The sequence below is a fragment of the Fringilla coelebs genome (assembly GCF_963513975.1).
Source record: "Fringilla coelebs genome assembly, chromosome: 19".
NCBI lineage: Eukaryota > Metazoa > Chordata > Aves > Passeriformes > Fringillidae > Fringilla > Fringilla coelebs.
In genome coordinates, this window is record NC_140045.1 from 8529133 (window position 1) to 8543539 (window position 14407).

The window sequence follows — 14407 nt, forward strand, 5'->3', positions numbered from 1 at the left end:
TTTTTTCAGGAAATCATTAGGTATTGGCTGAAGCCATGTATGACCTTCATCACAACAACCTCCCTCGGGAACTGAGAGCCATGGCCAGGGGGGAATTCTTTCACGGGTCTCTAATTTCTTTTAAAACAAGTGGAAACTCAGTTTTTAAATACCTTTGCTGTCTGAATCATATTCCAGTGGCGTCATCACCGCTGTTTGCTCCTCGTTCTGGAACTGGTTGTCCAAAAAATCTTCTGCCTGACCTCATCTGTAGCCCCTGCAATAAGAACATGCTCAATTGCCTCTTTCCTTAGAGCTCAGCAGCTCTGGGCGTTGTGTGATGCATTATCTGTCTCTGAGTAATCACCCAGCCAGATCTCCATGTGTGCAGCTCCTTGTGCCCTGCCAGCTAAGTGACACCAGCCCTGTGTGGCACCAGCCCCACGTACAATCTGTGTGCAGCAGCCACACGCCATCACTTTGCTGCTGCTGCTGTTTGTCCCCTGTTAACAGAGTGAGACGCAACCACCCTTGACTCCTGTTGGGATCCAGGTGCTGCATGGTGTCTGTCCAGCTGCAGGGTTTGCAGTTTTGGGGGTTGCAGTTCTCATCCTCATTACAGGTTGGGAGTGAGGGAGATGGGCACCTCATGCTGGTTCAGGGCTATCAAGTATCCATCAGATCTATCCCTTATCCCTGGGGAACTTCCACAGGTCTGACCCAGCTTCTGCAGGTCTCAGACCCAACCAATGTGGGTCTGTTCCCAGCTTCTTGGTTGGACTTGATCTTAGGAGGTATTTTGCAACCTTAATGATTCTATGATTCTGTGTTGCTTCCTGAGCCAGTGTCTGTGGGGAATGCTGTTTCCCTCCTGTCTGCATCTGAAGGAAAGCTTTGACATCAGGTCATTGGCCACAGCCATGTGGCTTTGGAGGTGGCATCAATGCCCCAGATCTTCCTTGAAGCTTCACACAGGCACTGGTGTGCCTTCTGAGCCCACAGCCATGCAGGGAAAGGACACAAGGAGGCTTTTCCCTTTCTCTCTCCTCTCATACATTTTATATAAACTAAATACTGGCATTTCCTTCCAGCTTTCTGACAGCCTCAGAGAAAGACCCCACAGAGCAAGATGGAACCTGAGCTCATGAGCAATACAAAAAGGACTTCCTGGTGAGAAGCCACATGCACGTGCACATTAATCCTGAAAGGTGGAGCAACATCCTCACACTGGCCCCATGCAGGAGCATCCCCGGGCTGCTGGACTGGTCAGGCTTGAATTTTAGGCTTCTTAAGGGTTTAATAAGAGGCTGAACTAAAATACTAGCTTTGAATGGAGAGCTGAATTCTTCAAGGTCAGAAGGTGGAGAGGCTTGGGGTTGGGGTCAGTCCCATGCCACAGGGAGGTGTGGTGCTCCCAGCACTGCCAGGAACGAGTTTTTTTCCTGGTAAGCAGGTGAGGGATGCCTGTGGCACTTCTCCTTCTGCCTCAGGGTACCTGTGATGGTTCTGTGCAGTGGGGCACAGCCAGGGGCGCTCCAAGGGGCTCACAGGATCATGTCTGGAGGTTTGGGTAGGAGCTACATGAGAGTGGCTGTGCTGTATTAGGGAGTTGGGCTGGTCTGTTCAGTGTCCGTCTCAGCCCACCACATTGGAAAACTGACCCAGAGTGTCCCCCAGGATCCCCTGTGCAAGAAAACCCTTGCACACCAGGCCTGCATGTCCCAAGGGGGCTGGCAGACATTTTACACCTTGTGCAGCCCTGGCTCTCAGTGCCTCAGAGCACTTGCATGCTGCATCTTTTAAGTGCCTGATGCCTTCCCAGGGCATCACCAGGACTTCATCAGGAGGGAAAGCCAATAAAGCACTTTTGAAGCCAAGGCTTCAGCAATGCACTGTGCTGGCTAGAGCAGCAATGAATCCTCTGCTTTCTGCTCCTAGCTACATTTGCATCCCAGCTCTTCTGAACAACCAGCTCCATGTCTCCCAAGTCATTCCAACACTCCCAAGTCACTTCAACACTCCCACACTTACAAAATCCCCTAAGTTTAGGAAAAAAAGGAGCCATACAAACCCTGCCTTTATTAAACCTTCATCCTCCAAAACCTTTGTGTCAATATGGCAAGAACATGCCACTTCCTACACTTTCTTCCTGCTCAAAAAATGGCAGATGAGCCATGGGTCAGTGGTGGCTGCCACAGCTAGGGATGATCTGGTGGACATGCTGGCTGCTTCAGAGGACAGCAGGGCTAGCATCTCCCATCTGCAGAAAATGGTCTCCACAAGAACGTACACAAATATTATGAGCCTTTAATTGGAGTTTTTTTTTTCACATACACTTAGGAAAGATACAACAAAAAACCCAGCAGGTATTTTCTTGGTCAGCAAAGCCTGGTCCAGACTCCTTTCTCTCCCTCCCACACATCTTGTGCAATTACCCAAATAACTGGAGATTTAGATCCGTTCCTGTTGCAGGAACATTTCAGACATAAACCAAGCCCAAATGACTGGGAGAGGAGCCCAGTTCTCCATCCTGCAGTGGTCTCTACCCATGGCTTTGCTGCTGGTGCCGAGTATGAAATTAGGGGAAGCAGAGCTGAGCTCACATCTGATGCTGTTTCTCTCGCTGTGAGTTTTCTTCCCTGCAACAACCAAACACTCAACATCCACAGGCTTTTGGGGGTGCAGATGTCCAACATCTGCCTGTTTAATCTCCTTCCCCAGCCCTTACCTAGCCCTAACACAGGCCTGCAGCACATGAACCCAGTGCCAGCCTCGGCCGCCCTGCAGCGAGCCCGTTAGATGGCACCATGGGGCAGCACTGGCTGCACGTTCCTGCCTCTCTTCCTCCCTTCCGTCTTCTCACCCAGACATGTCTTGACACTTCTACAGCCCTGAACTGGCCCTTTGTGTAGGGCAGCAAGCTCTAAGCCCTGCTACAGTCACTTGGCTGAGCCCACAGAACAAAAAGCAAGGACAAGGCTCACTATGCCATGTTTGCCCCTCTTCCCTGCAATCACAGTCCTCAGCAAGGCAGGATGTTTCCATGATCAGCCTTTTCTTTATTTAAGGATTTTGTACAGGCAAATGTTACATTTTTTAGACACACAAATGTTAAAATGATTGATCCTCTGTGTACTCACCTGCTCCCACCCACAGCCCGTGCTGGCTGTCTTAGGGAATTCATTCATACACCTGTATACAGTGGCCTGGTGGAAAGAGTATTCTGAGGTTTGAAAGACTCTAAAAAGGCTCTAAAAGGGTGACATTGATAAAAGCCTTTTAATTGTCTGCTTTGTCTGCTTGTGTTTGTGCAGTTCAGATTCAGGAGCTTTGTGTCTGCCTAATGCAGTTTGCAGACTGTGTATCACATTTTCCTAGGTTGAATTTTGTTCTGACTCCTCTTAGTTTGCTCTCTCATCTATAAAAGCAGGATTGCTACTGAAAATAAGCAATAAATCGCTGTGTATGCTCAGGTGTAAAGGCTTTTCAAAAGCAAGACAGCTGGCAGCACACTGCTGACTTGGCTTGGACTTTTTGTGATAGACAATATATTGATTGACAGTTAAATAGGGACAAGGGTGTTTGCTGACGTTGTTCTGGTGACAGAAATGTCATTTCAGGGTGAGATTGTGCCTTCAGCTTTTACAGGGACCTCTTGTCCTGGGCGTATGATCGAGGGATTTTGTCCTTCAGTAAGGATTGCAGAATAGGTAGTAGTTGTCATTTAAAAATGAGGTTTTTAAAAGGAAAAAAAAGAGGAAAATTGCAATTAAAAGAAGAAAACTCATCCATAGGTTGGTTAAATGTGCACAATTGTAAATAGAGACAATAATTTACAGGCTTTTCTCTTGAAATATTAATGCTGCTGTAAGAAGCCAAGCGTGTGACTTACAACAACAAATCCGACTGAAACTGAGACCGATTAAATGGACATTATATATTTTTTAGCTGCGTAGCCAAACAAATGCTCTTAATTCTGTAATTTATGATGGAAGCTAGATAAAAATTTTATAATTACTGAAGTGAGTCACCTAGTTAAATGGCACTCCTATATGGAGAAATTGATTTCAATGCAAGATTAATGGCCTTTTGCTGCTGGTTTACATGCCTGCCAAAGACCAAACTATATTGTTGCTAAGCATCATTAATGGACTAAAATAGGGGTTCCAAATAATTCCTACAGGGTATCTTCAAACAGTGTGTTTAGTTTGGCACTAGCCTAGCAGTTGTTAGCCCTACTAATGGATCAGGGCAGCTCACACATGTGAGGGAGGTTAATGCAATCCCAGGAACTCTTTCAAAAGCTCACAGGTTTTCTTGTGGATGACTTCGCGGAGCTTGCGCACACGCCGGATGCTGGAGGTGCCCACAAAGCTGTCTGGCTGTAGGATGGCCATGCCATTGTGGACATCCCCCATGATGATGAGCTGGCCATCCACTGTGGTCATGTTGGGACATGGGCAGCTCCAGTCCATGTTCAAAAGCGTGATTTCTAGAGGTTCCTTCCCCAGGAACTTTAATCCCATTTTGTCATCCTTGAGAATCTCCTCCACTGTCACCAGGGCGTGTCCTGAGTCTTGGTCTTCGGTCAGCTCCGTGATGCGGCCCAGGATGACAAAGTCGCTTTTGCAGAAGCTGGTCACCAGCTTCTGGCGGGGTTTGCAGGCCTTGCAGTGAGTGTTCTTCGGGAAGGGGCACATCTCCTCGCAGGCCTCCCGGCTCTCAAAGTTATTCTCATTGCCTCCACACCCGCCGTAGATAAAGGACTGGCACTGCTTTGTCAAGCTGTTGTAGGCCCACCTGGGCTCATAGGCCTTGCAGTGGCCTTGAAGGGCAGGCAGGTTGCAGATGTTGATGGGGCCGTTCATGCACGTTAGCATGCAACTCTCATAGGTCTCAAAGTGGTTGAGGTTGCTGTTGCAGTTCCCATAGATGAAAGTAAAGCAGTTGTTTTTCTTGGCGTCATAGTACCACCTGGTCTGCTCTTCCCCACAGTCTTCACTGTCCGGCTGCTTCAGGCACTCATCGGTTGGAAAATGTGTTTTGTTCTGGGAAGCTTCCTTGGATGTGGGCTCTCCTCTGATGACTGACAAAGGGAAATCTGCCTGGAGGAGGCCACCACTGTTCTGGGCAGTGCAAGTGTAGATTCCTGCATCCTGCAGCTGCGTGTTGTAGATGACCAGCTGGGCAATGTTGGTGACCACGACATTCCCTCTGACGTGGTTTGGCTTCATGATGACTTTGTCCTTCCCATCGACCTGCTTCTCCCATGTGATTTCTGGCTTGGGTCTCCCTGAAACATCGCAGAGGAAGCTGACGGTCTCTCCTACGTAGACGGACTGATGGACAGGGTTGTTCACCAATGCAGGTGGCAGGATATCAACGACTGTTGTCTCGGAATAGGCAGTGGTAGGGCGAGCTGTTGTTTCTGGGGGTATAGGGCTGGTGTTTGGCCAGGTGAGATGGTACCTACAGGTGACCACGTTCAGTGTGATGCCTTTGATGCAGGCCTCTGCATCCATGTAGCACTTGTTGTAGTAGGTGAGCCCATCAGAGGCACAGGTAAAGCTCGGCTCCTTCTCACATCTGTCCTTGCACTTGCAGACGGGCTGCCCATCCCAGATGTCGCACTCTGAGCCTTGCTGGATGCACATGAAGCGGTCACAGGTTGCCTCTTTGGGCATCCCCACAGGCCCCTTTTTCCCCTTGACGTCCATGTACCGAGCAGCCACACAGCTCTTGGTTCCACAGACATTGGGGCAGCACTTCTCGAAGGTCTCGCACTCCTATGGGGAAGGAAAATAACCTGATCATTACTGGGAACAGAGTAAAGGCCTTTTTGAAGACTCAGCAAGCAGAGAGCTCAGAAACTCAGTTCTGCCACAGATATCCATGGTCTGAAGCTCATTGCCCCAGCTGTCAGTGAGTAGAAACATCCCCTCAGCATTTCTCAGGGGGTTCTGAAGTGCCTAAGGAGAAGACTCTTGAGAAGGAAAATATTTCTGTTTCTTCAGCACAAACCTCCTCATAAGTCTTTACCCCAGAGTCACATGGATTGCTTGACTATGAACTAACCACCCCCCTTCCATGCTCTGTGAAATGCCTGAGGACAAGTCCTGAGAAACACGAGCAGATGGAAAGTCTTATCATATGGCTGTAGGCAGTAATCCTTCTTATTTTCCACAGAAGTATGTAAAGTATTATTTGAATTCCCTGAGACTAACAGCCAGCTCTTGGAGGTGAAACTGCCAAGGATTTGTAATTGTTCACATTGTAGAGGAAATAATAGAACATCTCAAAAGTAAGGTAATATTTGCTCCAAAAATAATTTTTCTATGGTATTTAGAAAAACAAACCCCAAACAGCTCATTATGGCTTCTCTGTCCTATTTTAGTCTTATTTTCAAATGCAGCATCGCTCTTCTAGTGATTTATTACATCCCATCTTGGCTACAGTCAGCTCTAAATTGTGGTTAATTTTAGCAGAATTTTCATCTTCTGTACAGAAAAGGTATTTGATACATGTGACCAGGGTTGCTGGGTGGTTATAGATTATTTCAAGGGACCAGGAAAACTGCTCCCATGTGCCCAACAGGGCACACTTCCACTGTGTGTTAAACCTCTACAAGCCCCCTAAAATCCATTAGCTTTCTCTGTAAGTGAGAACAAAATTATTTTTAAGCTACCAAGCTAAAGAGTTTCTCCTGAGCCCAGTATCCTTTCCTTACTGGGAAAAAGATGACCTAATATCAAAACTTTTTCCCCACTTCCAGCTGCACATTACTAGGTTTCAAAAGCAAAGCTAGAAACCAGGATTGTGGAGGTTTTCAGCTGGGGTTAAGGAGTGTGTTTTGGCAGAGTCCTTGGTTGCCTGCAGTACACTCACTCCATCCAAAGTCCCAGGACTCTGTGCTGCCACTAGGCAAAATGAATATTTGTAACCAGTGGCTTCTGGCTTTCAGGTTTTGACCAGTAAATTATTAAAACATCATCATCTGCTATTGCTGCTGCTGCTGGGATTTTGAAAGTGTTTCACTGTTCATTGCTGCACCTGGTAGTTGGAACAGAGGCAGCTTATTTGTGAATAGCAAAAGTAAAAAGAGCACCTTCATTCCTAACACATGGGATCCATCTGAATAAATGTCTTTGTTTACTTATGGCCAGAATTTTTGTCAGTTTTTCCCCCTTTTTAACATTGCAGAAACAACCTGGCTACAGAGCATAAACCCAAACACTTCAGCACAGTAAATGTTCTGTCAGCCAGGTTTGGGCTGCAGAAGCTTTGTCATGGAACATGATGTAAGAAATAAGACAAGCAGGTATTTTCAGATGCCAGCTTGAGCTGGCAGTGCTGACAGGTTGAAAAATGAATTTTAGGGTGGTAAGCTAAACACATTTTGAGCTGGGAGCATCCCACAGAACATCTGCCTGGTCATTTTAGCCATGCCCTGTTCTGCACCCCAAGTAAGCTTTGCGCTTCAAATGCAGCAAAGGCTGATGACTTACATGTTAAATTAAACCATTTCATACAGGATTCCTCCCAGGAATGTAAAACATTGATGATGGCCACCAACAACAAAGAGCATAATTACACTGTTAAAATACTACAATTGGCCCCAGGGCATGCTGAGTTCTGGAGTATCAAATTCAGATATTTCTTTTGACATGAAAACAAGGAAAAGGATCAAAGAGAGTGAGCGCTATACCCACACCAGCAAGAGTGACAGCTGGCACACACTTCCCCTCTTAACTGATAATTCATCAAACCTTTTCTATGTTATATAGGTCACAGGTCAATTCAATACATGCACTGTCTGCACTGGGTCCTGCCCAGTGCCAGTGCCCTTGCAGCTGGGACAGAAGGCTTCCACCAAACACCCCGACAGCCCCAGCAGCACCCGTGACGCAGAGACACAAAAATGTGCATCACTCACCAGGTCAGCATCGCACTCCCTCTTGCAAGTGCTCTGCGCGTCGACCCACAGGTTGGGGTTCATGTCATTGGGGCATATCCCAGCGTGGGAGTACCGGATTGGAGGTAGGGCTCTCCCTTTCAGAGAGACCTCCAGAAGCAAGAGGACACTGCTCTTCCCTAGCAAGATCCACATCCACCGAGTGAACAGCACCAACAACATCTCAGAATTTCTCCAGGGCGGTGTCCAAGTTGGAAGTAGTTCTTTTTTGCTTGGCGTTACCTTTTTTTTTTTTGGTAAGCTTCAAGTTTTTGAGAAACCCAGATGCACCTGACTTTGGTAAAAACTTCAGCAAGCTCCTCTGCTGCCTCTGTCGATAGTGCAGTTTGGTCTGGACCTCATTGGATTAAAGGTCCTAGGAAGTCATCCCCTTATTTTAAAAGAAACGTTACTTGTGCGAGCAGAGTTAGCTCTATTTATACCCTGCCTCTGTTAACAACTCAGAAAAAGTAAACTTGATTTCTTTGACAGGCACACGCTTCCTATGTCCTGGTGGCAGTCAGACAGATTTGTTGCAAGAAAAAAAAGCTGGAAAGAGTTCAAAAGGCTGGAACTGGCATGGTGGGACCCCTGCATGTTTCTGAATGCAGGGAGGCCTTCTTAACCCCTTTAGACCTAAAGTACTTCCCTATGCTAAGAATGGCATTTACTTCTGAAAGGGGACTTGTCTAAGTAACACGGACCACAGTCAGGGGATTTCCCCACAGCAAGGGGCTACACAATCACTTGCTAAAAGAAACAAATAATAGGATTGAAGCAATTAAAGCCAGAATATCATATTTTAACAAAGTAGGGAAGAAATAACTTATTTAAACTTAGGATTAACAAAGCAGAACATCTTCGTAACTTCTCCCGGGGCTCCTCCGGGCTTTTTCTTCTCTTTGGTTGGGAGATTTCCATGATGCTAAGTTTAATGCTGCCTTCCAATCCCACCAGGAAGATGTTAAAAGTGTCCCTGAATTCCTCCACATTTTCTGACAGCCAGATCCCATTGTACAGTGCATTGCTGACCTCTTTAACAGCAACAACAAAAAATAGAAGTTCAACTCTATGGAAACCTGCATAAAGGAATGTACAGCATTTTTGCATTGGGGGGTGGGAGGGAAACTCAGTCAAGCTGAGTTCCTCATTCCCTGATTATTACAGCAAGGGGCTGATCCTGCTCATGCTGAACATGTGCCAAAATCCTGAGATAAGTGGCAGAAGTCTGAGTTGCTCAGCACCTTCCAGGATTAGGGCCTCTTGGCTGAGTTTTGGGCTAGCTTGGGTGGGTCCTGCATGTTGCTAAGAGCCTCCTGGGACAATCAGTTAAGTTTGCATCCCATGTGGAGGTTCTGCAGGGCTGGACCAGCGGCACTATGCCTGGGTAGGAGGAAAGGTTGTGCGTCCACTCCATGTCCAGTGCTGAGAGCAGCAAAGCCAGTCAGAGTCAGCCTTTACTTTTTTCCATTGGGTTTATAAATCCAGGGGTGTTTTTCATGGCTGAGTTTGGACCTTAATCTCCCCTGAGCAATGATGGCTGCCAACCAGCACAACCAGCAGTGAACTGGGTCACCATGGGGCTCCTGCTCCTCCCCTGGGGCCAGGCAGCAGAGTATAGTGACCTGCTGGTGTTTCCCAGGATCACCTGCAGTAGAAAGGGAGGACAACCTGGAGCCAACCTGCCCTGGGCTGTGGCATTTCTGTAGCAGCCCAGGCTTATAAAAGGGACTGTTGTAGCTCTGATTTGTGTGCCTGCATTAGCCATATGCACAGTGTTTGAATTTCATGGGACGTGCAGAGCGAAGTTGTCCAAAATAGCTATTTATAAGGAGCCTAGTCAACGGCCAGGCAGCAGTTAGCAGTTGATTTATTCACTCTGAAACTTTAGAAACCTGCATGACACTTGTACAAAGTGCAGCTGGGTGCTAAATATTTTATTCAGTACTTGTTTACAAACTCAGCACCCGTGATGCCTAAAAAAGCCAACCAAAAATGACAAATTCCCAAGAGGTACTTAAAATTCTTGCAGTTCTATTAACAACAAAATCACATGTATTAGTGGTTCTGTTGACTAAACAAAGACACTTTATATTGTAAAACTGACTACAGATAAGCTTTGAAACCAGCTGTACGTGGGTCTTGACTAGTGCAGGTATCCAGGGTGCTGGGGAAGCTGTCTTGACCTCAACAGCCACTGCACTTGCAGGGAGTTTTCCCTCAATCCATTGCATTGCCAGAGTAGCTAGCCATGGATGTGATTTTTCCCTGACAGCTTTTATCTTTTATGGCTGTTTTACACCTTACCTGCTGGGCCAGAGGTAGATCTTACAGTCTCCATGTCCTCTCCTGGTGCCAGACAGCCATGTCCTTGCTAGTTTTGGTGAGTGAGAGACACACTAATGTGGGCCACCATAGGTAGAACTGTGCTCCAAACAGGAAAAAACAGCACTATCTTATTTTTTACTGTCCCTGACCAGGGATCTCTTGCCCAGAGGCACATTTCAGCTGTGGGGGAGCAGAGTGGGGCTCTGAAAAATCAGATACTGGTTTGCATCAGACAGGCAGAGCAGCCTTCTGCTTTGCTATGTCCTTCTCCACCTACAGGGATATTCACCAGTGACAGGTAAGTCCCACTGCAGTTTTCTGCTTTCAGCTCTGAGGGATTGTGTTCCTGAATCAGTCCCTTGGCCACTTGAGCTCAGCCAGGAAAGAGGAAAACATTGCCATAAATCTCCCTATGAATGTAGGCAGACAGCTCCTGAAGGCAAGAGAAGTGAGGGGGTCCAAATAACCCTTGACAGCTGCCCTGTTCCTGCCAGGACATCCCAGAGATGCTGTTACCCAGCCTGAGGAGCACATCTAGGAGGGAAACCACTGTACAGGCTGCCCCAGGTTGGCTCAGGGACAGCGGGGACCCTGATTGTCCTAGCATGGACAGCCAAGCTCTGACTAATGCACTCACTGTCTCCTAGGTTTCATTGAGGGCTGTTTACTTGCCTGTTTTAAGTTAATGTAACTACAGTGACCTCAGTGGATCTGACTGGACACTCCAAAACATGACCAGTTAATGCCAGTTGTGAACTGGGGTCTCTGTCACGGTCCCTGGGCCCAGTTTTTCGGTTCCTCCTCATGTATAAAGCACTGTGCATTTTTAATATAAGCAATAAAGTAATCCCCATTCTGCATTTGTATGAATAAATCCATTACGAAAACTGATTTTATGACTTACCTCAGCCATGTGAGATACTGATGTGATAAAGGTCTTCCCAAAAGAGATCAAGTCTTAGAAGCAATCCTATTAACTACCCCAAAATCCCCCTTTCTGATCAAGATACTGGAATGAATGAGTCTGCTGGATGGGGAACTTGGATGAACTTCTCTGGATCTTAGATGGACAAACCTGAGCCCTGATGGCACAGAGCAACATCCTGGGTCTGCTCCCAGCAGTGGAGACCAGCCTCAGTCCTGAAAAGCCCTCCTAGGAAGGTTTGCCTATTTGTCCTGCCCTGAACCAGTACAAATACCCAAGGTCCTGGTTAGGGTTTTAATCTACAACTGGCTTAACTGTTGTTGGGTTTTTTGTAAATTATAGTTTCTTTGTCCTTTTTCCTGCCCTCCTCTTCTGTGCCAAGTGTTGACTGAGTGTGTGCTGTGATACCTTTTAATTGAGGATAGGAACAGGATTCTCTGGTGCGCAGAAAAGTATAATTTTATTTGGGTATTTTTCCTCAAGCCACTGCTAAAGGAGTAGCAAACTGTTGATCAGATTTACTAGGCCAGCAGTCTTCATCTGGAGTTACTCAACGGAGGGTTGATTAATTTGTTGGCTTTATTGTGGAAGTCTCTTGGCAGGAACTGTCACCCTGTGATGTTAAAACTCCAACTCCCATTGATCTCTTCCTCAGCACAGGGGGACTTCCAGCCCCAGCCTCTCATGCTCCCTGGGCCCACTGCCATTGGCAGCTGGGTTTGCCAACACAAACATGAGCTACCCCCTCTCCAGACAGGCTGTGACTCATCACTGCTGGTGGCACTTTGCTGCCTACCCAAGGGCTCCTGGCTGGAGTGGCGGTGCCATGGATGTCCCCAGCACATGCTGCAGATTAAGGCCAGAGATGAAGGTTGGATGCTGAACCTGCTCTGCCTCTGAGAGCAGCATAAAAAAGGGACTCTGGTCCTTGAGGCTGCCTTCCTCCTCGTCTCACAGGACAGCTGGTGACAGCAGGGCCTGGTGCCAACTCCCTGCACTGTCCACAGTGTCAATCAGCTCCTTCCTTCAAATGAACACCCAAATCTGCCCTGTCCACAGGGACCCTGGTCATGCAGGCTGCTCCAACGACATGCTCTTCAGCATGCACCCTCTGAGGGTGGCTCCTCGTCCATGCACAGCTTAAAATATGATGCCTGTACTCTAAAAAAACCTGTTTCATTTAGACAGTAACAATGTTCCAGGCTGTATGTAAAGCTTATTGCACATAAAGCTGATAGCCAGGCATTTAAAAGAGAACGTCACTGCCAGATCCCTTTTGGTGTGCAGCTGACAAGTGCTTGTCTCAAGCAGGAACATTGCTTCCACGGAGAAACAGATAATGCCTTGGGACTTCAGCTTTATCTTGCTTTGGACTGCAAAGAGTCAAACCTTCCCCTTTTGAGTGATATTCTGAACCTAGGCAGGACCTGCTAAGTGGATGGCCAGGGATCCCATCTTGGATGCCTTATCACAGCCCTCAGAAGACCACACATCTGCTGGCTGGATGGTTGGCTGAGCAAGGAGGATTTTTGGCGGCATGAGATGCATCTCTGAACATCAAAGTGCCGGCAAAGGCTGCTGTGCTGGCCACATGCCTTGGGAGCACATGCACACACGCCAGGCAGATTTGGGCTGAAGGTGTACAATGGGAACAGCCTGTCTGGGTCCTATTTCGGCTCTCTTCATATGCATAATTAGCAGCAGAGGCATGTTTCAGTTTTACCCAAGTTAAGATAGAAATCTCCCTGTAAGCATCCAGAACTAACAAGTGCTGGTTTTGACTTCTGAAATAACATATCTGAGTAGATCCCAGAGAGCAGGGAAAGCTCAGTGGGCATATTTGGTATGGTCATTGCTTACTGAAAGGAGCTGCTGTTGATGTGCACACTGCCTTGCACAGCTGCTCAGTAAGCAGGAGTTAATGTGGTTAGACAAAAGGGCTCAGTTTGGGGGGGGAAATCAATAATGTCAGGGAGTTTATTACAGGGTTATGGGCCACCTGCTAGAACTCAGCATTAGGCCTGTGTTGCATTGTGTTTTGGGAAGAGCTGACAGCACTGCACTCAGACAGGGCTAGTGCCAGAATTATTATTTTATGCCTCAGCAGATGGCTTCTGCTCAGGGGTTTTATCTTTGAGTGCAGACATACGACTAATCATCATTTGCTTTCTCTTTCTCTGCTAATGTAAGCTGGGCAGGAAGCAATTGCCAGTTTGATGATGGTTCATTATTGTTTGGTTTATTCTGTCTGAAACAGCACAGCAAGAGGCACCAGGGATACAAAGGAAGATAATCAATGAGATATCCGTTATCAGAGAGATAAGGGGAAAAGCTGAGCTCAGAAGCTAGTCTTTCATCAGCCCATCTCTTTCTGTCTCTGTTTCAGAGACAAAGCCTAAGATATCCCATAGATGATTTGGAGAGGTCATGTTGCTATCTTTGGATTGTCAAGATTGCAAAGATGAAGTGTTGGGAATAGGTTCATCCTGCCTTAGAGCAGGATGATCTAAATCACTTCCTAAATTTCCTTCCAGCTCTCTTGTCTGTCACTGTCAGTGCTGAGAGAGACCTGCTCCATCACTTAAGTTTTGAGTTAGGGAAATCTGAGGTCTGTAATGAAACCTGGAATACCAAGAAATAGAAATCACAGCCACAATGCCAGCAGTGCAGGGCCAACACTTTATGTATTAGGACCTTTCAGCTACCTGATGTACAGGCTGGACCAGACCCTGTCACCTGTTGAGCATGGCAAATACAGACACCATGGACACACGGCTGCAGCACAGAGGCTGAGCACCTTGTTTTGTTGCAGGTTTTAGGAGTTCACAGTTAGTTTTATGGCAAGCTTGAATAACAGCATTTTAAGGAACTGGCACCAAACCCGTGGTGTGCAAATGGAGATGTTCCCATGGCTTGCAGCACTGCTGTGTGGCTGTGTGAACCATAGCATAAAATCCTCGGGATTTAACTGGTATATTTGTTGTTCTTCTTTATGACTTTCAGTTGTTCTGCTTGGTTCCAGCCCGGTTTGAAGCAAAGCTCAGAATAAAAGTGAGGTGCAGGCCTGGCACATGCTCAAGCTGAATGCTCAGCACATCTTTCACCAGACCTAGTAGTGTTTCTCCAGGAACCTAAGTTAATTTAGTTCCCCATGTAGAACTAATGAATATAGCTGAAATAGCTGAACCCATTGCACAGGCTCACTTCAGTCTACAAATGACCCT

At 47.0% G+C, this 14407-nt stretch overlaps 1 protein-coding gene across 1 annotated transcript; it reads right to left on the reverse strand.

Annotated features, from left to right (window-relative positions):
• Window positions 1–4253: 4253 nt before the first annotated feature.
• Window positions 4254–8113, reverse strand: WFIKKN2 (WAP, follistatin/kazal, immunoglobulin, kunitz and netrin domain containing 2; the record flags this gene model as incomplete). Its single annotated transcript, XM_084218640.1, has 2 exons — window positions 4254–5765; window positions 7913–8113. 2 exons carry the CDS (start codon window positions 8111–8113, stop codon window positions 4254–4256), a joined length of 1713 nt encoding a protein of 570 aa, XP_084074766.1.
• Between the last annotated feature and the right edge of the window lie 6294 nt (window positions 8114–14407).